Source organism: Caretta caretta, chromosome 6 (assembly GCF_965140235.1).
Source record: "Caretta caretta isolate rCarCar2 chromosome 6, rCarCar1.hap1, whole genome shotgun sequence".
NCBI classification, from domain to species: Eukaryota; Metazoa; Chordata; order Testudines; family Cheloniidae; genus Caretta; species Caretta caretta.
In genome coordinates, this window is record NC_134211.1 from 39,952,439 (window position 1) to 39,979,102 (window position 26,664).

General features: G+C 41.4%; 2 protein-coding genes across 13 annotated transcripts in view; one reads left to right on the top strand and one right to left on the bottom strand.

Moving 5' to 3' along the window:
* ELP4 (elongator acetyltransferase complex subunit 4) overlaps nt 1–26,664 on the bottom strand; it is a 344,771-nt gene that overhangs the window by 28,328 nt on the left and 289,779 nt on the right. The gene's annotated exons all lie outside the window — the stretch shown is intronic.
* Nucleotides 13,557–26,664, top strand: part of PAX6 (paired box 6) — a 31,739-nt gene continuing 18,631 nt past the window's right edge. For 3 of the 12 annotated variants that reach the window (XM_048854588.2, XM_048854591.2, XM_048854596.2), the window contains exons 1-4: nt 18,562–19,041; nt 21,939–22,081; nt 25,716–25,792; nt 26,101–26,155. In XM_048854588.2, coding sequence (XP_048710545.1) covers nt 26,146–26,155 — 10 coding nt within the window. In that variant the 5' untranslated portion in view covers nt 18,562–19,041; nt 21,939–22,081; nt 25,716–25,792; nt 26,101–26,145. Of the gene's footprint in view, nt 13,718–18,559; nt 19,042–21,626; nt 21,836–21,938; nt 22,082–25,715; nt 25,793–26,100; nt 26,156–26,664 lie in introns of those variants that run through there. The other 9 variants (XM_048854595.2, XM_048854597.2, XM_048854589.2 and 6 more) reach the window with 7 other exon arrangements.

A 26,664-nucleotide genomic window follows, 5' to 3' on the forward strand; every position in this document is an offset into this window, starting at 1 on the left:
CTATTCCATGCTGTATTTAGATAACAATACTTATTCAGATGTTGACATTTTGAAATCATAAATTATAATTTTACTAAAAAAAACTGGGCCTGTGGATTAAAGGGCATCTGCAGAGGTCTTTCCAAATAACTAACCTCCTCTCATGAGGTCCCACCTTTGTCCCACAGACAAGGAGTTTTTCTTATTTCTTCAGTTAGAGCAGGATGATACCCAGAAATGGTAATGAAAATGGATTAGAAGACATAGTTAGCACAAGTCAGAATGAAAAAATGTAACACTATTAATAAAGTGTGTGTGAAAGTGTGAATGTGTGTCTGTATTTGTGCATGAGGCGTGTGTCTATATTAATATGTCTGTGTCTGTCGTGTGCTGTGTGTGTCTAGGGGGGGCTACTGGATAGGGCCCAAATCCTGCAGGCCATATTGGAACAAAATGCACATTGGGAGTTTTGCCTGAGAAAGGACAGAGTTAGGATTTAAGATTTTGGCCCTTTGTGTAAGAAAGAAAGATGCACATTGTGACTGTGCATGTGAGTTTGTGTTCTTCATGCTGTAGGTGTTTATGTCTGCATCTATGTATGTATCCACCTCCATGTTTTGTGTGTTTGTGTTTCGATACTGCGGGCAGGAATGGGAAAATCTGAGCAAGGTGGTACCCGAAGTTTTCCCTTTCTGATTTGATGTGTTGAAGACAGCCTTCCATCCATGTTACAGTTCTGATAAACGTATTTCAGCCTGAACGTGAGACAATACCTAGCCCAAAATTAATCAGACGCTGCAGAGTTTTGTCATGCATTTCCAAAGGGAGTGGATGAGGTGGGGGACCATGAAGATGATTAACAGGTGACAGAAATGGCCCAATTTACTAGAGAGAGAGAGAGCCCTCAATAGTGATTTGATGAAGTGTCTGACATACAGATTCCTTCTATCCCTACATTCAAGATTAACTGCAATGATTGTTTTTAACCAACAGCCTCACTTGCAATAGTTCTGGTATCTTGCCCAAACCTGTTCAAATACTTAAAACTCCAAGGTTATACGTTTAGCACAGGATTTTAGCGAAACGCTGGAGAAGCACATACTTTGAACTGGAGGTTGTCTTAAAAAATAGTCTCTTGATTTTCAATTATGTGTTTATCCACTGAACCAGAACTTGATTTTTGTAAACCCTTACACCCCTACTTTCTTGATCTCCTCCTAATGTGCCAGCCAGCTTCCTGAAAACAGGCTATTTACAAATAGTTCATACTGGTGTATTCCTGCAATCCTAAAATATGCATTGTAAAAAGCTTACGTAGACCCATCAGTGACCACAGAATACTGGGATGAAATGCCCCAGAAAAATCTTTGAGAACATAGTGCTTTCTCCTATTGCAATGGCTATTGCTTTTTTGTTTGTTTGCATACACTAATAAAAGGAGGTTTAAACTGATGCAGTTTGGGATTTCACAGTTTATTTTCTCAGCAAATTATGGGTGAAATGGTATATTTATTTCCAGGTTCTTGCAGAGAAATTATGTGATGCCACCATCATTCTACCTTCTTAATCTCCCTAATATTTTAAATACACCTTCATTCTTTGGCATAGGGCAGTTAGATGGTTTGGAAATCTCTCATGATGAGGATTACTCCTTATGACTTTCACTTACTGCAAAAAATAAGTCCTAAATGAAAATTAAAACACATCTCCTCAAACCCATTTGGGTAAAGATCTGACCCTCCAGTGCTAGATAATTAACAGCACTGTTGTTTCCGTCACTGTTACACTAGCTGTGGTATTTTAAAGCATCTATTAAAAATTAATTTCTTTATTTTGTTGGAGGCCCATCACCCGATCATGTGATGCCCTGTCATGTTTCTATCCTTCCTACTCATATTCGAGTTATGCCATCAAGCTAATATATTGTGACTGCTCTTCTCTCTTGTGACAAAGCCTTGCAGCTGCCTCCAAATCAATAGATGTCAAAGAAATATGAAAACAATCATGACAGAGAACTTAAATCCTGGCTAGAGTCTGCATAATAAAAAATGTGCTTCTGTTCTCAAGGCAGCGGATTAATTTATCCTAAAGTTTAGTCAAATTTTATTCCGGTACCTTTTTCCCAGCAGATAGAGCTACATCTGTTGGGTTTGTAATGTAATTTGTAATTACTGCCCTTCATGTGGTCCAATGCCTTGAACCATCTTTAATTAAAAGCATAATTAAGGGAAGATCTAAAGAAAGACAATTACCAGATGGTCTTTCTTTCTTTCTTTCTTTCTTTCTTTCTTTTTTAGAAACAGTTAGTTATGTTGAGGATGTACATTGGGCCATTTCTGATTTGGATTAAAACACAGGCTGCCTACTACACAATCTGCAAAACCAGAGAGAGACCGAGTTTTGCATTCCGTGCAAAAACACCATCTAATATTGTGAGCACAAAAAACAAAAACAAAAAAAAATCGTATTCTGCAATGTGTAAACTGTATAGTTAACATTCATTCAGAAAGGAACTTATTCTGACTTCTTTCTATTTCATTATTAAAATAAAGCCTATGTAATAGTTTGAGTTCTTAATTCTATCCACCATCTGTAATAGAGACATCTTGCCATGCCTTTCTTATTTAGGGAATTACTTGGATTTATATAACACCCTCTTGTTGTAATATAGAAGGTAGCGCCCGAATTAAGGAACAATGGTTTGAACTTTGCCTTTCTTTAAATGTATATGAAGTCCTCCCCAAACAGGGCAAATCAGTCATCAAAATAATCACATCTGATCTTTCAAGATCTATGCAGCAAATATCCAGCCTCTCCATTTGTAGCTGCTGCAGACTGAACTAAGATGCATTTGCCAACTAAATTAAATAGGATGCACTTTATTCTAGGGAGGCTGCGGAGCTCTTACCCAAACTGTGGTCTGTAAATGAATTTGAACACAGGAGGAATATTTTCACGTGTGGAATATTATCTCCACGGGACTGGAAGGGGCTTGAGCATCAATCACTCAACTTTGGCAGCTACGTCTAGGATATTTTTTGTTGTTGTTTTGCTTTTATTAATAGGTTAATCACATTTCAGTTGAGGTCAGGATCGAAGCTTCAGACAACAACTCTCTGTAGACCCCAATACGTCAGAACTGAGTTCGGTTTTTTTTATTTCCTCCCAGAATATGCGCCATAATCTGGGACTGATAGGCAACAGTCACTCTTCATTTGCATCTACACCTTGAAGTTTCAGAGGAGACCATTACTGGGGAAGGAAGGGGAAAAACAATACCAAAAAATATGAATAATGCATCGAAGTACAGAATTATGTATTAACACAAAATTTCTAGGGGAAGCTGGGCATAAAAAAACCTCAAGCAATGGTATAATGTAAATTAATTTTTTGTTGTATTACTAAGATTTCATTATTTGACTGTTCATATTCAAAGTACTGCAGCAATGAATTGTAATCATTTCAATTATCTTCAAGATACTTTCTTTAGGACACAAGTTGTCAAAGATAAAAAAGTACATTCTTGCTGCTCCATGGGTCCATTTTCCAGACGGTTTGTCGTTCTTGCTGCATGATTTAGTTTGGGCTTTTTTTGCATACTTGGATTCTTTTACATTTACTCCCAAGTAAGCAGCAAGTCTACATCGCCTTATAATGCATATCGACAAAATTGGTGTCGACTTCATCAGACGCGAGTGGGACTGACGCCTCTCCATTGCATTTGTGTTGCTTTCATGTTTAATTAACTTTGAACAACAAATCTTTTTTATCATTATTCCTGCTACTTTTTTTTTAATCTCCTTTTCTCGAATATTTCAGAGCCAATTAGTTAACAAAAATCTGTTTGCGCTGGAAGGAAAATCAGAAGGGTAAAAATCAGATTTTCTAAGAGCCTGACACCTTGTCCTAAGAAGCAGCGCAGAAGACTTCGAACGAAGCAACTCTCTCCTTTATTGCAATCTCGCAAATATTGTTTTCTTCTTGCTAATCTCGGTTGATTTATAATCTAGCTCTGCTCCCAACGCAGCAATCGATTAGTTCTCTGTAACCATAGACCAAGTAACACTCAAATGCCATTTTACTGCCATCATGGCGTTATTTAGTTAAGTAGCCGTTCGAAACCACATATATTTTTATTCCAGTTTCTTGCAAGAATATTGCCCTTCAGATTTTATTATATTGGTTTTTTTTTCTTATATAGACGGTTTCCAAATAAAAGAGCACGCCGCTCTCCATTAGTCATGGCTAGAGAGTTTTAGGCCTTTACTGCTTTAAAAATAAAGCTTCAAAAGGACAATTCACCGTCCACAGAAATTATATTTGTGAAATGTCCTTTTTGTCGAAGCTTTTAACACCTTCTCATAACGAATCATTTGTTCTTTTCTTTTTAATTTTGATAGACAATTAGCCATCAAATATACACCAGTTGACTGTAACCGAGCATTAAACTAGCCTTTATTTAACGCTAATTTAGCATAGCTGCTTTGTTTAACTTTGCCATATAAGAACCAGGTTTTGTAGCAAAAATAGGTGTAATTTTATGTGGGGATTCATTTCTTTTGGCCCTCTACACAGCAAGCCCTCTCCTCTTTGTAAACCATTCTGCTGGGCAGGAACACCATTTCCTAGTGCCTAGCACCTGGAGTCTGGGAAAAAATTAGCATTGATATAGATTTAGTTGAAATGTAATCTCTTAAATCTGTCCAAGATTCGGGGAGATAATTACACTTTCACTCAATTGCCAGGGGTCAGCGTCTCTGTGGACCTGAGGAGTTGATTTACTAACAATAGTGTTACATAAAAAATGGTGTTTGAGATTATAATGTTAATAGATGCAGTCACTGGGGAGAGCAGGCAGGCTAAAACTAATTCGATGGAACTTGGTTTTTTTTTTGTTTTGTTTTTTTTTCGCTCTTTACAAGGATTCAAATAATTTCCAGCATTTAATTTCGAGGAATGAGTTTGGTAGTAATTACAGCAAATGGAAAGGTCGCTTTAGAATATTAGCTATTTTTGTTAAATTGGGACTTGATTTTTCTTTCAAAAATGGCTAAAGAGACATATATCTAGATCTCTCTATCTAGAGAGAGAGATACTCTCTTGCCATTTGTTTCCTCTAGACTGAAATAAAACTAAATCAGATGAAAGAAACCGAAATAAAAAATAAATGCTCCCTAAGAGCATTGTGTGGTTTAGCTAATTACAGATGTTAACTGGGCCTGTAACGATTCAGGTTCCTTTGCTTGCAATTATCTGAAGTGTGACACTCTCTCTCCTAAAGAATCTTATTATTTTGGATTTTAACATAAAAGTTCTATTCTGCCCTGGAAATTGTGAGAGGGTGAAGTAATAAAGGACCCACATATAGCCCTGGTCTGATCTAGCATAAGGATAAAATTTGAATATGCAGTGCGTCAATTATTTGCACAAAAGAAGCATGGAATCTAATCGTTTCTTTAAAGATCGAAGTCAAATATTTTACACAAACTTTACAGATCCCTTTGTGTTCTTTATTTCTTCTTCTGGTGGCTAAAGAAGTCAGCAGGTTTAATTGCAGTGTCCCAGGCTTTCCCAGGTAAAGTTTACAAATTGATCAGGGTTAATTTTGGGCCACTTTCGTGGACAAAATTGTCAGATTCTGTAAAGGGTTTAGTTTAACAAGATACTTAATTGATTGTTGGGAGGGGGGGATAAAATTTGCCTGTCAGGCTAGAAAATACAATTTGTCCCAGAAATTACTTTACAATGTAGTTAAGTAACCGATCAGCCTAATCCCTGGGTACTTATCATTTGTGTCAAGTTATAAAAACCCAAAGCAAACGCTTTAGAAGGGTGGATATAACAAGGTTTTGTGCCACAAAAAAAGCTCTACACTAATCAGCTTTAAATCCAATGAAACTTCAGCTACCATTATCCTTCCAAAACCCAATATGGGGATGGTACAGCAGCCAGCCTCAAAGCTTTTAAAATCCAGTGTACGTTTGATAGTGTTCTCCTTTCAAGAATACACTGTAATTCTTTTAGAATGGGCTGTAAATACTAAAATACCAGGAAAATGGCTCCAGGCCTAGCTAAACTAAATGAGCATTTTGATATTTGTAGAGTATTTGGTGACGTGCAAACAGAAAGGCTATGGCAGTATTAAAATATTTGCAAACCACATATGATATAAAACTATATATTATTCTGTGCACTCTGACATTTCAGACTACTTTCCCCCTAATAGCTCGGAACAACTGTTTATAGACTTCTGACATTAAAATATTTTCTTCATATCAGTCTGTCTTGTGTGATGCTTATAGGTCATAATGCAAACCAGAGATATCTGATCGCCAAAGCACTCTCTCTTTAGTCCTATGAGAAGGATAAATAACCTCATGGAGCTGTGTTTCGAGGGAGGAGGGGAGGTTAAAAAGCAATAAAGCATAACACTACAATCGCTTCACCATATAGATATAGATATAGATGTAGCCATGCTGAAGTTACACTGAACCTACATCTCACCTGCTTATATACACAAACACAAATCAAGAGCGTGAACTTTTCTCGATACACACTGACACATACGCAACGGTTCGCTCTACAAGTTCGCGAGAAGTCTTAGTGATCAAAGCGCCTATGTAGATCGCCTCTGTCCACACATATCCTCCAGGAGCAATAAATTCATATCAATTACCTATCAGACAAACCACAAACGGCCGTGTTGTCCATCCGTGCCGAGTTGAAGGAGATTTATAACCTGACAACTGGCACGCTACAAAGCAGCTAACTACCTGTATGGTTCAGACAACACACCCCATGAAAGATGCAATTACAGGGTCACCCTGGATCCTTTGCATTTAAGGCATGGGGGTTTCTTTTCTCAAGCTGAGCCTACATTCAGTCCTCAACGCAGTGTCCTGCCTGAGTAGCAAGAAACAGGTCTTTGTACACTGCTTATGCTGTCCAGCACCCCGAGCTGGCACCGTGAGTTGAGTGGATAGTGAGCGGGACCTGTGTTCCTGAGCACATTTGACAAATATTAATTGTTCTGCTTAGTAAAGTGGGTGGCCTTTCTTAAAATACCGGTGGGGCGGGAGGGGAAAGTGACCTTCTGCAGAGCCAAAATAGGGGAGGCTTCCGAGGGACGGAATCACACCACCATAGTGTCATAGTGAAGGGATCGGCAGCCGTTCAGAAACCTGTCACAGGTTAAAAACAACGCTGGCCAGGAATAAAAGGGAGGGCACTTTTGCGCCTCCATAACCCACCGCCTGTTTGTAAGAGCGCTCCGCCGCTGTCTGCAGGCCAACAGCCGAGGCAGAAGCTGAGCACTAGGTTTATTTAGTCTAGGTCTCCAAAACTTCTGCGGGGCGCGGGGCGCGCCTGCCCTTGTGCCTCCGGCAATCAGGCCAGTTAGGAGGGCTTTTGGCAGAGCGTTTTTACCCAGCAAGGCACGCTCTTTCGCTCCAGAGCCAACTGCACTTACGCCGGAACCCTTCCATGAGCCTCATAAATGGGATGGGGGGAAGCGATTAGACTTGTCTGGTGGTTACATAACATCAGCCACTGAAGCTGTGTCGAGCGAAGTCGACAGAGTCATTAACACTTCAGAGAAGTTTAAATGCCCCCCGCCCACCAACCGCCCAGCACACCTGCCATTTTCTACCCTAATGAGGAATGAACTAAGTTGTGAGTCATTTCCCTACGAGCTCACCTAGCTGGTTCCCGCAGGTAGCAAAACCCAGTGTGCATGAGGAAGACTGATACTGAAGTTCGTGAGATGTTTCGCTGGCCCGGGTGATTTGGTGACATCTCTAGATAGCTTTGCTGTTCCTGTGAGCACGGCGCTGCAGAGCAAAGCAAGTGGCAAACAATACTGGAGCTCTCCAAAGATTTGAAGTTTATGTTTTAAGTCCTCCTTACCGTATCTGTACCAGCAATACAGATATACACCTTAATTGCAAACTTCTGAGTTTAAAAAGGTTGTGACAAGTTATCATTAGTCTTGTCAATATCTGGGAGCCTTGTTTAGCTCTTTAGTTTTGTCTGCTGTTCTTGTCTGTCAGCTAACAGCTTGCCTAACACGCTGGCTTCCTCTCTTATGGCACGGAAATGACAAATGTGCTGTTTTATCCATACAATTTATTTCATTATTGTTGCCAGCACGAAGCATCACAATCAATCATAAGGAAGTCCAGTTGGCAGGTGTCAATCTTGGTATGTTTTTGTACGTCTCAGTCTATATTTAATCCAATTACAAGGGTCATGGAGTAAGTGCAAATCCCCTTGTTACAACTCACATCTTATTCAAGATTTAAAGTAAAAAGTCAACTTGATCACATGGGCGCTTTGGGGGAGCGCCGCTATCTTGTGAAACTTCACACACACACACAGACACACACACTTACATTATGCGGCGAAAGCTTTTTATTAAAGAGTGACTGAGGGTCGGGGGGTTTATTTTTGTTTTGTTGTTTTGTTTTTATGAGCGTTTGTGTGCAAATGAAGTATCTTGTTATTTCTCTAAAGGAGAGCGAGGCTGTAATGACGGGAGATCTTTCCGCTCATTGCCCTTTCAAATACAATTGTAGATCGAACTCAGCCTTGTCACGTTGAGGAAAAGTGAATTTCTAACATCCAGGACGTGCCTGTCGACTTTCAGCGAATTGCATCCAATCACCCCCAGGGAATTCAGCTAATGTCTCAGGCTAAAACCGGGATGAGGGGAGAAAAACAAATCAAACATTGTCCAGAGTTGCGCTTATTATGAAAATGTTTTAAAGGAGAGAAAAGGGAAATAATTCGAGACAATCCTCGATAAAGTTGTAGACAAATTAATACCATTAGGAGTCGTCGGGAAGAAAGGGGGGGAAAACCAACCACAAAGTTAGGATATATTTTTCTACATTGAGCATAAGAACTTTTTAAGTCTTGCTCCTTTTTTATGAGAAGACAAGGCGTACAGCATTGCAAATAATAGACCTATTATATAGTCATCTGTGTCGGGATTCCTTATGATAGCAAATATTATCTTTGCTAAATTTCTGTCTTTTGGACGCTTCAGTTCACAGAAGTGTCTTTCGGCATCTTGAATTAAACCACACAAATACACACGCAAAAAGTCTTGCTAAAACAAGTTGAGGATTTGGAGAGGGTTTTAAAAAATGATGTAACGTATTAGATGTTTTATATTAGTCTTGTTTGTTGTCCACCTTACAGAAATAGAGACAGAATTCTTTATCGAGCTGTATGGAAGCCCTTTAGGTGGGATTCTGTATATAATGTGGTGAAATAACTCAGATTTCTAGATATTAACACAGACACAAGCCATTTTAATAATAATTTTAAGTGTTTTTTCTTTGAAAACACTGGATTACACATATTCTATTGAACTGCAACAAAACTGAAAGTACAGGATAAAAAAAATCAAATTACATTTCTAAATCATTCAACGTTTAAATATAATCCTGTATGGAACAGATAAATATCAGACAATCTGAACAAAGGTGTCGTGGAAAACACCGATTGGTAGGAAAAGCCAGCTACGTACACAAAGTATTTAAAAACACATACCTTGGACAAGGGTAATAGATCCCAGCTAAAATGCTAGTCCACATTTCTACTCGCAATAATTTTTTTTCTGTTCTACAAGGTTTCCTTGGGTTTTTACCGTTTATTGTAGCTAGTCTTGGACCCGGCAGTCTGTGCAATGCCACAGTAAACAAATTGTTCTGATGTGCTTATTATTATTGCTCAAGTTCTGCTTGGGTAGAGAATTAAAGCTCATTATTACAGTGTGTGTGTTGAGAATTGCTCAATCTATGTGAACACAGGGGTTTGGGGCAGCCTTAAAAAAAAAAACCTTCCTATCGCTGTATAAATCAAATATGTATCATGCTTATAAATTTGTAACACATTATTGTATCTCTGCCTGCATCCGATTCAGAGCGGCTTCACAGCTTTCAAGCATTCTGCACATCAGAACCCGGAACCGCGAACGCTTTCATTGGAACCCTGCTTTTTCCTCCCTCCACCCAAGCTCTGTTCCCTCGTTAGCAGTATATGGCATGTGGATTTCTGCACAATTTTATTATAAAAGGATTTCGACTACTTCTCGTTGGGGGCCTCTCACAACCCAGGTGAAGGGTTTAGACCCAAGGAGCACACCCAGATCTAAAAGAGGCTTTGCGGTTTTCTAAGGCACGATTATCTGCCTGAGAAAAACTGACAAAAACATTTCCATTTAGGGTGATGACTATGATCACTTGCTGCCGTTGTTTTTCAGTCTGCTGGGTTTTTAAACTCCTTGGGTTTCATGACAGGTAGTGAGATACACTGTTATTTCAGACATAATAGTACGATTATTCCGCCATCGACAGGCACCCACCCCCTGCTCGCAATGGTTAAAAAACCGTGGTTTAAACAGGCCACCTACAAGTGACATGGATTCTGTCGTGGGGCTGAGCATCCCAGGTCGCTGTGCACTAGTGAGCTGCAGAGGGACTGGAATCAGCTAAAATGTGTGAGAGAAAAACGTGTAAATGAAGCAGCCAAGGGATATAGCCCAGAATGCGGCGTTATGCTCAAAATCCTGGTTCTTAGAAACCCACCGCCGTCCATCCGCGAACGCCACGGCCCTAGGACAGATTGCTGTTGACAGATTGACTTTCCAGCTTTACTTTGCAGCCCTAAATACTGCAGCGATCATAAAGCCAAACACGGACTCTGCTCCCAGCTTACCCCCTTCCTTCCTTCCTTTCCTTTTTTAGCTCTAAAAAGGCAAATAGAGCAACGCTCTGGTGTTGGCTAGGGGACTGTTTGTCTGCCTATATGGAGGGCCTGGCCAAGCAGACTTGGCTTCACGCCTGATCAGTTTCTGGAGAGCTGCGCAGTTTGGAGAGAAGGGAAGGCAGCACCTGGCCCTGCTTTAGGAGCCATCTCCTTTTATTGACAGCCAGATAAGCAGGCGGGAGCCGTGGTGTTTCCAGTGCTTCCTTCAAGAACCCTGCTGGGTTGCAGGGATCCGGCGTCCCTTAATAGCAACGACTCCAAACAATCAGTGAAACACCTTCCTGACAGCCCGCTCCCAGCCTCGCCTTTCAACCAGAGCAGCATTAGCCGCTCGCTACCTTGCAGAAGAAGGGCGCTTGCCCCTCTGCCCGGTGGAAAGGTGAGCAAACAGACGAAGGAGCGAAGGTGGAGCCTTCCAAATAAAAAGTACATTGTTTGTTAACGTTCACCAAAAGCCTTCAGATGCAGAGCGACATTTGGCACGGTCGAGAACAGCAGATTGGTGAATGTTCCCCCCGCCGTCTCCCACACGCGCATCCTATAAATGTTGTCCCAACACTTAGCATGCGACCACTCATTTTCCAGGGTGTTCTCTCAGCTTAGCACAACAGTGAGCAAATCCTTGTGCCAGTGCATAGGAAGGGAAAGAGGCTTCACAATTCCTAACTCCGAAACAGTTGTAAATGTCATCCAGATATTGGCTTTTGGAAAACAAGGACGATCAATCAGCAAAGAAACCTAATTCAAACTGGCAAAAAAACAAAAGAAAACAGAAAACCCTGCCTAGCCCAGGGGTAAGTCTCTATATTGTAACCAATATACCGATATCCTTGTTCCAATGAGGTAGACCCGATACAGGAACATATTCTTCAAAACTAGTCACTGAAAACCGATTACAAACATACTGTCCACAGGTCAAATATACCTAATATTTTGTTAGGTCGAGAGGGAGTTTAGTGAAGAGAATGTGGGTGCTCTATAATAATAAAAAAAAATCCCTTTCCAAGACAACCTCCAATTTAACTGGAACTCTCAGACAAATCAAAGACAGAATGCAGGTTCATGAAACATTTAAATTCAGTTCAATAAAACTATCGACTAGGGTGTACCTCTTGTCTGATAAATTATTTACCTCGACAAGTGTGTGCAAATAATGGTCTCTCTGTCTTTAATGGGACAGAATGCAGATAAGAGAAAACCCTAGTGGGATAAGTACAAATAAGGCTCTGTGGGTAACTACGGAGCATTTTTATCCTTTCTTCAGAATTTCAAGTAAAATAGGTGGTGAGGTCATCTACAAAAGCTATTTTAATAAGACGAGTATTGATTACTGTAGTTTCTCCAATAGCCAGTTGATGGCAAGAGAAAATGTCCAACACTGTGACATGTAGAACAAGTCAATTTCACCATTACCCATACACTTTAATACATTTAAATATTTAGGGTAAGAAAAGAACCACACCTGTGTTCTGTAGAAGTAATCGTTCACCATTTCCCAGTTCCTGATAATGAAGTTAACATTGTGTTTGTCACACAAACACTAAACAGTACGATCTCTTTTCTGTCAAAAAGTTTAAGAATTACATCACAGCTGATTTAGCCGTTTGAACCTAGTTTTAAAGAGACGAACTGAAAGGCAGATGTATATAGCAAGCAGCTCCTGCTAGTAAAAGTTCTCGAAGAACGATTGGTATATCTTACAACCTTTGGAAGAAATCGGTCTCCCTTCTCTGTCCTTCTCACCTGAGTGTGAAACATAGAGCATTTATGATCTAATTTTTAAAAATTCAAGGAGAAAGTAAAAACTCAACATGAATTTCTTGTTTTAAAATAGTGAACATGTGTTGGCATCCAGTTTGCTAACAAACCAACCCATTTTTGACTTAACTTTACAGACGTATTTTAGAAACGTTCTACTGCGTAGTAAGAATTCTTTGGATATAGGAGTGTATAATCTTATTCCGACACTGCAATAATCCAGGCAGCCAACCACAAGCAAAAATTTTATTTTCTACCTGACTGGACCTATTCAGTAAACAGAACCCGAGAAGCAATATAGCATCAATGTCTTTTGTATTGATAGCTGGGTGACTGGATATTTTATGATCTATGCAACGCAAGCAAGTAGGGTCAATCCGAAATCAAAGTTACCTTTACATTTGGGCTGCCTCGCTCTACCTACTAGTTCACAAGAGTCTGACAGTTGGCACCACAACTTCTGCTTTGAAACAGGCTGTATCATAATTAAAACTTCAGGTGGAAGGTTTGTGTCTGCAACAAGAAGGCAAGCGTCCCTCTTTGAGAAAGATGGAGGGGGGGGGAAGGATGGGCGCAGTAACCATATAAAATTAGAAGGTGCTAAAAGGTGAGACAATCCGAAACGATGGGGAAAGGGTGCAGAAGGTTGAACTTGCATATTGGAAAGTCTGGCCACGCTTTTCCAGCTAGCTTTTCTCTCCGTAACGTCTCTACACCACTGCTACTAAAGACAGCTGCATGAACCCACCTAAATGGTATTTTACAGTGTAATATATAATGTAATATTTGCCTTGCAATCTGGAAATGTAAGGATAAACAAATGTGCCTGGTAGGCGTTGACATTTCCATAGAATAACAAACAGTTCCTTAAAATACTCACTGGATTTAGGAGGAGCATACAGTGGGAGAAACATTTTAGGCCCTATATGCTCGTGTTATCTAAAATTTCTTATTAGCTGAGCTCTAACTACTGTCCTCCGTGACGTCACCGCGGCAGCCCAGCCAATGAGGGAGGCGCTGGCGTTGATATTAAGGGAAAGTTAGTGCAAAGCAAGACACGCTCTTTTTTACTGTCATTGACATTTAAACTGTGTGGCAGATTCTTATGTAGAAATTGGCGATCAAACCTGCCAGTTATCTACTATCGGCAATTTAATAGTGTGGGAATCGGCAGGTCAGGTTCATCTGTCTGCACTCTCTGTAACAGGTAACATTTTATGCTCCTTTTATACATTCATTTCCAGTGCCACCGGTTTGCTCTTAAAATAATAATCCGACCCTCTAACTTGCTGAATTCTTTGCCTGTTCTGATGTGAGCTGTGTTTGTGTTCATCTGATTGTCTTAGAAATGGGCCGAGTATAGGAACTTCTTTAAAGCTTTGCTATTCTCTGGTGCGAGGATCTTTACAATACACCAGCGTCTATCAGCTGGCCTGAGCAGGAAGTCTAACATATCTGGGGTCAGGACTTCTGCAAGTATTAATTGCTGCTTGAAAACATGGTCACTTCTAGCACAATTCAATTATTCGTATATGTTTTATCATATATATCTCATGTATATACACTTTTTCTCACCTTCTGTGTAGTTTTTTGTAATATATATTACAAAAAACCCTATACAACAGGTGGGGGGAAAGTATCTTGTTTGATAGCTTCAGCTTGAGCAATTAGCTCGGCTGTTTGGAAACAGCGGATAGAATTAGTGTGAAAGTTTCCACCGTTTGGAAAGTGTTGATGCTTGAGCTACCGAACGGCATGAATATTTGATTCGGTTCTCAGAGCTCAGGTAGAAAGGAAAGAATGCGGTTCGCATAGTTTGGTCGCATTTTAAATCCCCGGACCGTGTGATCTGAGCTTTACTTAGGAAGACCTAATAATTAACGATTTCCACTGAGGTAGAACAAGGGGGATTCAAGTTACACGGAGCTCCGTCACACCCTGCTCTCCCAGCGAGGCACGAAGGCAGGCGGTGGTCAAAGCGAAGGGAATCTGCTGCACAATCCGCAGCGCGGGGGGACATTGGCGAGCTTGATAAGTTACAGTGTACGGTGAAGTAAATCTTGAAACCTTAGAAACTGCTGACTGATTCTCAACCCTACCGGCGTCCTGTGCCGTGCGTGCGCATTGAAATGTATTTCATGCACCTTCCAAGCAGGTATGGGAGATACGTACAACCTTACTCGGACAGGCTATGGATATACATGCTTGTATACACGTGCGTACACACATGCATACAAAAAGACACCTTGCTACTTCATTCCACATCCAATGAGCGAACACGGGACGTTTTTAAAGTTTCAGCATAGAAAAAAAAAAGTTTCCCCACGACTGCTGTAAGTGAACTGAAAGATTTTGGTTTGGGTTTGGGGGTTTTTTGGGGGGGGCGGGAGGAAGGAAGGAAGGAAGGAGAGATTAAAGGTTCAGCAGCATTTTCAACCCCACACACTGAAGCGCAGTTGTATTTGGAAATGCGAGTTAAAAGTGGTGTAGCTGGAGGCGGGAAGGAGGGGGGGAACTAGGTTGCACATTTCAAATGTTTCGTCTTTTTGCCGTGGAGTCTAGTTCCCTTGCTTTATAGTTTCGAGATCTGATTGGTAACTGTCTCTGAGGTTTAGCCACTTTGTTTATAATGAATTCGGGAGTTCACAGAAATTCTGCAGAATATCTGAATGGAAACATACCCTAATCTCACAAGCAGGATCTTGCCTTGATAACTTCAGCTGCGTATATTAAATAGGGGTGATAGAGAAAGGGGGGGGGACCCTCTACTATAGAAAAGTGCAGAGTGTTATAGTGATCATTCTTCCGTTAAAAAAAACACAAATGTAAATCCGGAAACACAATTTACCTACCCTCCCTCTTTCCCTAATATTCCTTAAAGTACTTTAGCAAGAAGGTTCACGATAATCCCTCACTCTAATACACCGGTAAATGGACATTCTCCTTCAGTAATAAATCAAACACCATCCATCTCAGATCCTCCTCCCTAATTAGAGATGTTTATTGGAGATTGTGTTTATCCAGCTGTCATGCCGAGAAAAAGCTGTGACATAATTACCTCTGACCAGATAGTCCTTTATATGCATATCTCATTGACATATAATGCAATCGGCTTGCATTAAAAATGACAAGATCAAATGTTGATTTTACCAGGTGAAATAATATTTCTGATTATTACATTAATAGAAATTCATCTTTCAGACAGTCCAGATTCTAGTAACGGATCGTGAAATTAAAACTTTTAGTCATTAATTTAATGATGACATCAAATAATGGTGCGGGCGAAGAAATATGGGAAGTTACTGTAATAAATAAAAACTACTTATTTGTTTAAAAGCTAATTAATCTCCAATTAAATAAAATACTTTATATCAACCAAAGACATATCTATACCATTTTCATATTGCCACCGATTCCACAGATTTACGTTTTGCTTCTAATCCAAAAGGTTAATCTATATCTACAACCAATTGTCTTGACTTTGATCTCTATTTAAGATTAATAATGTCACTTTTAAAATGTGCATCTGACTGCCGGGAATAAGATCTTGATTCATTAAGTTCCCTAGTATTGCCAGCATGTGTGTAGCCATCTGTGTGTGTCACTGTTAGGCAGTGATGATAAGCTAAGAATTACTCTGTAATTGAAAATATATTTTTGGGGAAAACTAGTTTTACAAATATCAAGAGTGTAGGCTTTTGATCCTTTCTGCTGCTTGTGTTCTCCAGTCGCTAATAAAACTCACATTGAGCTCCTTAGTGACTTGATGAACAGGCAGATTAACTGTTACGGGGGGTTTTGAACAGCTTGTCCCAATCAATAGCATTTAAAAAGCACGTCAGGATGCGCTTAGGGTTTTTTTTTTAATAGGCTTTTCTAGCAAGTCCGTTTGCACGACATTTTTCACATATAGAATCAAAGGCTATCCCGTATGGAAACATGTGTGTTCGTCTTCCAGCTTCAGAGACTGCAGAATGACTTCGTTAGGGTTCAGAAATACGTTTTTATTCTTGCACACAAAGCTGTGCTTTATGCAAAAGACCAACGTAAACGAGGTTAAATCGATTCCAAACTTTTTGCAGATTGTTTATAAACTAGAAAAGCTCCACTTAACTCAACGTCCTGTGCATTATAGGTTTCAAACACTGTTCCTATATATACAAATAGGCATTGAGTGTCCCGAAGGCAGAAGCACTGGAGTCTAACACGTCAGGATTTGTGTATCTCTTCAGTTTTAGACTGAACTGGACAAGAGAACTTTAAGCATTTTTCTGGGTATTAAAAAAGGTAGTTTGCAACCCAGATATTAATACAACAAGACGATACAGGAGTACCTAACTCAGCAATTCCTGCTCCTAACGCTTAGCAATCGACTAAAAAAGGAGCAAAATACTAGTTCTTAACACAAATCAATAGATACGCCTCATATCATGGGATCATGTAAAACAATGACCAATTATTTTCGTCAAATTTCTGTTTACCTTTCCAGAGAAAATAAATTGTCTTACCTTGTTTTGGTTAATGGACGTGAAAGCAAAAAGATCACAGGACAAAACATGAAAATGACTAATTACAATAGTAATTTTGGAGGTATTTTAAACCATATTCTCAAACCATGGTTGAGTCCATGCTCCGAACAACTGGAATCACCGGGCATGTATGCTGTTTACTATACTAACGCAAAAGTGGTTTATTTTATCCGAAACATATTTGGTGGTTAAAGGTGTCTTTTAAAAAGCTCTAACTTTTGTGGGAAATGGGGGCGGAGGGAAGGGAGTAACGCAAAACCTGGACCGCAAAATTCCTTGGATCAGTGTTTTATTTTAGTTTTGCCCCCTCGATCATTAACAAAATTAACAGAACGTTTTTTGAAAAGTCACATCTGCCGGTACTAGAAACGGGAGACAATATACCTAAACTGTCCCAAATCAGCCACCTCGGAGCTGTCCGGGACTGCTAACCCTCTGGAAAGGGTAAGTGTGTGCTGAGAGATCCATTTGCTAACAACGAGGTGCCTTTGCTGAGGAAATCTCTCTGAATCCTGCGTCCTGCGGTGCTGAGTGCTGGACGGATCTAGGTAACCTGCTTGCCTTCAACGCAACCCGCTAGACTCCCTTCAGATATTTTTGCCCCGGACAAGAGAGATTGTGGGTGAATCTCAACGTTTTCCTCAGCTCTTCTCGACCCCTAAAGCAAACTGCTACGAATCGGTAATCACCACAGAGCTACAAAGAACCACTCGTCACCCTGATATGGAACATTGATGGCCATTCCTACCAATGGTTCATCGATTCGCATTTTCCTTGCTGGATTGGGGGGGGAGGGGGAAGTAACAACAAAAAACTGCTTGGATTAAAGATCAAGTGCAAACCAGATGCTTTGCATACTGCCCCGTTTCGTGCCTAGCCGATAGGAAGCGTTTGCTTTTGTCAACCCTTCCTGGACTGAAAAAAAAAATGCCCCTTCTTAAAACCTGAACAACTCGAGGCGCTGGAGTTAAAATGGCGTCCTTAGAGTTGTGCCTCAACTTTGCGGGGACTTCCTTGTCTTTACATTTTAGAGCAGGTACATTTCAGATAATCCTGGCGTGTCACGGTGAGTCAAAAGGGAGCAGGGTTTCCTCGCCAGGGCTGCCTGCGAGCGGTGCAGTCCCTGCAGGGGAAGGCGCTCAGGACAGGAGTGGCTCTAAATTGGCCATTCTTGGAACTGGCACAGACAGACTAACTCCCTCTCCTCCTCCTCCTCCTCCTCCTCTCGCTGGCTCACATACGGGCCAGCGCGCACACACACACACACACACGTTCTCTCTCCCCCACTTTCTCTCTCTCTCTCTCTTTTCTTTCTTCCAACTTTTTTTGGCGGGGGAGGGGGGTCGCTTCTGAGGCTCCTTTCCCCCATGTCCTGCTAAATCAGTAGCAGTGTGGCTGTTTCTCAAGACCTCCTCCGCCGCCCCCACCCCCACTCAGCCCCAGAATGACGTCAGTTTCCCTCCCCTCATGATTTGGTTTTTGGAAGGGGGGGTTAAAAGTTTCTTTGGGAGGGGATACAAAGTCCTCTGCGCCTTAGGGGAAAATAGCAACAAGATTACGGCTTCTTTATTCTGGAGACGAAGCCTAAGAAGGTGCTAATCCAAAGGATGGCTAATTGAGAAGTTGTAAAAATGATATTTGCCTGCAGTTCCGGACAAAGTTTTTTTTTCCCTTCCCTCCGGCCAACCCCCCTTTAATACCCGGTGGACGAGAGTTTTTAAAAAAATCCTTGGTTAGAGAGAGAGAGATAGAGAGAAGCGAGGAGTCGGCGGACTTCACTCCAGAAAAGGACTAGATCCCAGCTTTTAAAATCCCCTTTGGAGCCTCCCAGAGTTGTCGCTCTTACAAACAGAAGCCCACTTCTCCTCCCTGCAGAATGCGAGCGGAGGGGACTCGCGGCTTGGGAGAGCAATAGCCACCGGGACTGGGCTCTTTTCGGGACAATTTGCCAAGTTGTCTCGCAAGCAGCAGCGCCCTGGGGAAGGAGACAAGCAGGACACTGGTTTGTATTTTCTTTTTAATTTCCCTTGTGCCTCTTGCAAAGATCGCCTTTGTGCACTTTAAATCAGGTTTAACCACACAGAGAGGAGTGTCCTATACGTGGCGCCTTCTTAACGGCTTCCTATTCTGATGGCTTGAGAAGGGTTGGTTTTTTTGGTTTTTTGGGTTTTTTTGGGGGGGGGGGGGTTGGGGAGATACAGAGAACGTCAAGTGCTGAGAGTTTTCTACAATGTGGTCAGTAATTGTACATGTACTACCCCGCCCTCGGTCTTAGAGCTGGGCACACCTGGGTGCCAGTTTTGGGCAAGCACCTTTGCTAAATAGATTCAACCCAGTTACTAAGATTCTGTTGCTCCTACCTTACCTTCCAAGGAGATCGTATGGACACGAAATATGCTCTCCTTTCCATCACTATAGTCGGCTCCGTTTTTATGTATATGCATGACTAGGAAAAAAATGCAGATTGACTTAGGCCTGAACTATTGCAACCGCATGTCAATGACTTGGCCAGGCAAACGGTCCATTTCCAAGAGCAGCACCGATCTCCTTTCTTCCATCATCTTACATGTCCTGTGTTATTTACTGGCGTTGCTGTGTTGGATGAAACTCCCAAAAGAGTTGGAACGGGGTGGGGGGTGGGGAATCCCCCAGACTGGTGTCTGCAGAAGAGTTTTTCCAGGCTCCCTGATTGCAGAACTGAAGGCAGACCTCCCTTCCCCTTCACACTGTGAGCCAAAGTAAAAAGGTTTGCTCAGCTAAATCCAGAATTCAAGGAGGAGACCTAGGAGAAACTCCTTTAAACCCCTGCCTTCCAAAAAATACACATTAGAGATAATAAGCATCAAGGCAAATTGGCATAAGAGGAAAGGGGGGAGGAAAAACCCCAGAGGAAAAGCCAGTAGTCTCTTAAGAGCCCATTTTGTGCTATTAGGAGCGGTGGCAGCTTCTCTGCAGGACTGGAGATGACAGTGCATGACGGCCGGGCAGCCCATTATCCAGCTCCTATTGAGGCGTCCTTTCACTCACATGCAAACTCCTTGGCAGAGTCGTTTGTCTCCTCATTGTACTTTATTTAAGAATGCAATGGTTGTCAGGGCTCTTATTCAATTTCAAGATACTTTATTGATGAGCTTTGACTTTTAGCACTTTTCACATGTCAAGAGAAGTCAAGTGTATGCGGCTACGACTTCATTTTATGCTTTGCGCGTCCATGCTCTCCACTTTTCCTCATCGAAGCTTGGATTTTTTTCCCTTGTCCCCCTCTTCCCCCCCCCCCCTTTTTTTTGTGATGACTGTTCCCCCCCCTCCTTCTCGGACCACTCGCCATAAACGATCGGGACACCCTGAGCTCAGACTGGTGCTCCCAGTGTAACCTTAAATGCATGCGCTGAGGGGTTGCTTTAGAGTTTACTGAGGTGTGTCTTAATAGTCCGGCATTCAACAAATGTACTTGTGGTGTGTGGTCAGAGCAGCAAAGTCATTTACTTACTTTCCCCCTTGATTTTCTGGCAGCTACTCAAGGGGCGCTGCCTTTGCAAAACAAAAACAAAACAGAAAACACCAACACCTCAGTGGAAAAGGGAACAAAGCTGGGTGCAATGCACATCTCTAGCACTGCAGCGCTCTCTCTCGCTCTCTCTCACACACACACACACACACACACACACACACACATCATTGGGGATATTTCCACACATACCCCCATGGTGTCTTAAAAAAACCCAGCAGGTCTTAGTCAACAAATGGCACGTGGAAGTTTGTGAGTGTTTGGTAAAGGACTCTTCAGGGCCTTTCACAAGGGCCCTCAATACACAAAGTAAATTGTGTATTTGCTCTGCACTTTCCAGGCTGGGAAGAGCCTTCCCTCTCCATCACTTTTGGAGAAAGAGAGAAATGGTGGGGGGGGGGGGGGCTGTAAAACTTGGATAGCTCTAGGCAATTCACAGTTTACAAAGCCCCTGTCTCCCAAATATTTATGTCTTTACCATTTGAATGTTATTTTTTTCTTATCTCTATTGTCTGATGGGAGCTAACTGTTTAAATGCAAATTGATCTTTTTTTTTCAGCCCTCCCTCGCACTCTCTCTCTCTCTCGCGGGCACACACACACACTTCAGTCTCCCCCCAAAACACAAAAAACCTAGGTCTTATTGGAAAGCAATGTGCTCTTTTTTTTTCCAAGACACAGTATTTATTTACTGCAGTCCCTAATTTGAATGGGGGGAAGGGGAGTAGAGTGTATGTTTTAGCTGGGAAAAGGCACGGGGGTAGTGGAGATAAAGTCCGGACAGCTCCGATGGCTTTCAGACGCTATTTGGAACATTTTTTCCCCAACATCAACACTGTCCAAACGACAACACTGCGGATAAAGTGACTGCTCACTAATAATCTGCCCATCGCCTCTAAGCGCAGGGATGATAGAAGGGAAGAGGAAAAATCTATGCGAGGAGCAAAAAACAAGTGCATTCATATTCAAACAAATGGGCCAATTGAACCAGCCACTGTGACTGAGCATCCAATCGGCAGCTGGGAGCAATGGCGTTGCTTTGCATAAAGCAATATTTTGTGTGGGAGAGAGCAGAGCATTTGCATGTGTGGAGTGATTAGTGGGTTTGAAAAGCGAGCCCTGGCTCAGCCTCATTTCCCGCTCTGGTTAAGGCGCAGGGAGGAAGTGTTTTGCTGGAAGATGATGACAGAGGTCAGGCTTTGCTAATGGGCCAGTGAAGAGCAGTGGAGGCGAGGCAGAGACCAGGCACACATACATTAATACACTTGAACCATCACCAATCAGCATAGGTGTGCTCTGTCTCTCTCTCTCTACTCCACTCACACACTCTTTATCTCTCACTCTCCAGTCACTGACAGCCCATTTTATTGTCAATCTCTGTCTCCTTCCCAGGAATTCAAGATCACACAACCAGCAGCTTCAGTGGAGAAAAACTATTTTACTGGCAACTCTTTTTAAAGCACCATCATTTCAAATCAGTGCGCTCTTAAACTATTGACAGGAGCTTTGACAACAAGACAGGATGCCTCATAAAGGTGAGTCTGCTCATTTCTTCTCCCCACTTCTCCCTTCATTTCATTTTAATATTTAGACAGCTCTCTCTCTCTCCCATCCCCGACTTGCATTCCGGGAGAGCTTCCCGGGGAACTTTCCAGTCCCGAAGCTCACAAACTTTCTGCTTTCACTTAAGCCCCTGTCCTCTGGAAAAGCTAAAGCATCTGACTTGGAAATCAAGCCAACATGAGCAGCAGCAGCAGCTCCAATGTATTTGCTGGACAGAGCGATCACAAATGGCTTGTGTTGCCGTTCAGAGCACCCCCACTTGCCAAAGCCAGGGCTGGGGAAAATGTGCTCTGATCCCTGGCTAATCTTTGTACACACGCGCTCACACACCCGAAATATACCTTGCTCCAGACCCTTCCCTATGCTCCTTTCTGTTGCTGTTGTTATGTCCATTACGAAAGGGAAGTGACTCCTCGGCGATCCTCACCAGTTGTTTTCTGGGGGGTAGCCGGGCGGATCCAAGATCCGTGTCCTTTGCTTTGTGCTTCCCACAGCCAGTGTCATGGGGGGGGGGGGAAAGTCTTATTTAGGGAACACTCGCCTATAATTGTAATGCTTACTCACCACCAGAACAGAGTAAAAGGGGGAGAGAGAGGGAGAAAGAAAGGGAGAGAGAGCGAGAAAAGGAGACCGAGAGAGGTGGGGGGAAAAAGTCACATTCTAGGCCAAGTCAATTCTCAGTAGTTGTATCCGGGAAGCTCTGAGTAGAGCTGAAGGATTGTCAGTTTCAATCAAGCAGCCGGGAGATCTCACCGAACTTGTCCATAATACCAAGAAGAACTTTCCAACTTACAGATCACATGAGGCAAACAGTCAGTAAAGTCCAGTCTGAAAAGCCCCTAGTGCCAATAGCCTCTCGGAGATCCGAGTCTCTTTAATATTTGGCTTTTCTCAGAAGAGTACTATTAGCATTCTCTTACCATCAACCTGCGATCAATATTCCTTTTCAACACGTTTCTGTCATTTTTTTAAGGAACACGATTTTTAAATATTTTAATTGTTTTAATTTAATCTCCTTTATTCTGCAAGAACCGCTTACTTTCCCTTTGTAATCCAGGAGGGTCTCGGATACCCAAAACAGTAAAGTAATTTTTAAAAGTTACAAACTCTTCGCCGTGCATAAGATTTGATTAATAAGCGCAACAATAAACTTGATTCTTCTCCTTTCACAAGTGCAACTGGAAAAACTGGATTTGAATTTAACCTTGCAGCGCTTTGTAGTTGCGTGTTAAATCGACTCGTAGACCATTAATAATTTCTAGAAAGTTTTAAAACAAAGTTTCCTGAATGATTAAATGTACCTGGCAGATGCTTTTTTGGGGGGTAAAAAAACCCCACAATATAATGGATGAGAGAAGTGCCTCCATCGTATCCATCTTTATAGACATAAAATAATAGTTGTGGTCTTTGACAATACATTTTATAGCTGGTGACCTTTACAGATGTCTAAACGCAAATTGATTCATTTTAATCTTTGTCTTTTTTGACGTGTGAATGTAAAATTTTGTCATCTTAATAGCTAATTATGTTTTCAGTGGGGGGGGGGGATTCTAAACACAATCAGATTATATCAGGATTTTGAGATTAAAAAAGGACTTGCAGATTAGGCCTGGCCTACTGAGTTTGATTCCTAGGACACGGAGAATTTAATTCAATTCATTACTTTAAAGCTAACTGTATTCTGATTTATAAATTCCTAGTTGTAGATCTACATATCCACCCTTATAAAATCCAGCAAGAACAAGTTATGCTATGGGAAAGCGATTTTATTATCAGACTGCTTCCGGGTGCTGTTTGACTTTTCTTGTTTTTGTTTTGCTAAATGTTGCTGGTTACTTAGGTAATTAGCGAGTTTCCAAGGAAAATGCAGAATCGCATCTCGCTTTCCTCCAATCTCCTTAGTGAAGTACTTGACTACCCTGTTCCTGTAGTATAAAATGTATTTTGAAAAAAATCCCTCTATTCTCTATTATCATTTCTAGGATACGTGCAGGCAAAACTGTGGTTGGAAGTATAACAGCAGCATTCTGAATGTCTTCTTTAACCCCGTATTCTCCATGCTTATGAGTTGTGCATTAAATATGTGAGCAAATTCTGTCTGAGGAACTGGATTTTCTGTTCGGTGAATGTATATGCAGACGTGTTTAGTGTATTAAAGGGATGGTTTCACGTTCAGTTAAGCCAAAGGAGATATTGCCACGTCTCCATTGAAGTACAGTGCAGCTTGCTCTGTTGCTAATCAGGTAGTTCTCCAAAGAGCAGTAAATATTTACCAGTTGAAGTCTTCACGCTGCGAGAAAGTACTTGTTTGATGTTTATTTTTATGGATTTAAGATGACTAAAAGCTATTTAATAAATTATACCATGACTAGTCCTGAATAGGGAAACGTGCCTCTTTGAATTCTCCATCATATGCAGGAAGAGTAAAATTAATATTCATTATAGGCGCAAAAGAAAGAGAATGAGTATTTTTAGTTTAAAAAAAAGGGGAGAGAAAATGAAGGCTGCGACTATTTCATTATTTTACCTCCTCTTTTTTCCCCGCAAACCTCTTGAATAGGCTCTTTATTGTAATTGTCTCTCCCCAATTGAGCACCCCACTGAGCTGTTGTATCTTTTTACAACCCCTAACAACTCACACCAGTAACACAATTACCTCCAGATATTTATAACGAGAAATTACTTTTCCATTTTCAGCCGCAAGGGTTTAAACTCAATAAATAAACGACCATCTAAATAAATACACGGAAAAAGGCGATTGGGGTTGTCCAGGCGCTGGGTCAAGGCACAGGCACTAATGAAGGGAGTAAGGGCTTGTTTCTCTGCTCTTTGTAAGTTGGAGGGTTGTTGGTACGTTTAGTTGGGAAGCTGTGCTGCCGGTTAAGGAGACTGGGTTTCTGCACTCTGGGTTTGGGTAGAGGAGCAGAATGGAAGCCATTGTTCACATTCTGTAGGCTTTGTTTAACAGTTCTCACCCCCTCCTGTTCTTACTTTTTAAAGCACTGAGGCGAGGTAGACAGCGTGTGTCACAGTACAGTGAAAAAGGGGAAGATCTAAAGACCAAAAAAAGAAGTTAATCACAATAAGGGGAGTTTTGGGGGGCTATTTTTGGGGGGGAGTTGTTAGTGCCACTAAAAAAAACCCCAACAACCCATAGCCTTACTCCAACCGCGTCAAACCGTACTTGTTTTAAATAGAGCAACTTCAAAGATGCAGCGTTCCAAAGTGTAAAAAGGATCTAAACAGGCCTCGTGTAGAAGAATACACGCAAAAATATCCAGATTCTGATAAAAAAAATCCTATCACTCCACCTCTAGCACTAAAAAGAGCACAGACCCACGCCGCTCCCTTCCTTAAATAACACAGGTTCTATGTGTAAATACAGGCACGAAAAGTGTCAGAGTCCAGAACTATTTAGACTGGAATGGGAGCTACAATCTACTAGTACTTCTGAAGGCTTAAAACTTTGATTATTATTTTTGTAAGTGTTTCAAATCTCAGCCCTCCAGCCCCGTGCTGCATCCTACTGTGAGGTTGCGCTGTGATATAGCATACATTAAAAAGTATATTTCCACCCCATTAATATACTTTTTTGCTTTATCCTAGAGGGAAGACTTTAACTAGTGACACGCAGATGTGTGAGTCCCTAAATTGTATGAGAGGACAGTCCACCCAGATTTCAGGCAAGTTTAAAAACATAACTTCGGGTTTTTTTCTCCCCCCCTCCGCCCCTCCTGTAATAGGCCTGTTAATCCGGATTATTTAAAAAAATAATAATCTGAGACAATACACCACTTGCATGCAATTTTAAAAATATGTGGAGGTTATCTTTATTTATTTATTTTGCCTTGGGCTGTAAAAGGTTAAACCTTTAAATTATTTGGAGAAAACGTCTACATATAACAAAATAAGCCTTTGAGACATTAACATATCTACAATTTAAATGTGTGTGCTACCCTCCCCTGATTAACGCATATTTTATTACTAATAGAACACTATAAGCGAGCCACGTGGGATACTGCTCTATCAATTCAACATGCAGAACAGTAAGTGACTCTTTGTACATTTCAACTTCCGAATGACTCCAGAGTGTAGCGTGGAGGGATATGTGGGGAGGGCGGCGTAAATTTTGGTAGGAAAAATAGTCGGTTTCTTTTCAGAGGGAAGGAATACAGTCAGGAAGTTTGTTCTGGTCGGCAGCGGCTTCGTTTTTGAGGTTTTATTATTGTGTTGCTTTTGTGAAGCTGTGTTTCAATAGATGTGGGAGCAGAATTGTCTTATAGCTGTTACACCTATGTCTGATCCTGGAGAGAAAGTGGTTAAATATATCTTGATAATTGAGCACAGCTGCTGTGACCGCCCATCTTTCAGCGTGCTGCATGGAAATGACCATTCTAGGTTATCACGGATGGATCTGTTGTGATTGTAACAGGTCAGATATTTGTGGGTGTTTTGAACTTTCCTGGGGTTTGGCTAAGATCTCCAACCAAAGTTGAAGAGAGAGAGAGTTCTAGGTGTAATTATCCGTTACCTTATATTTTAATTTGATCCCCCT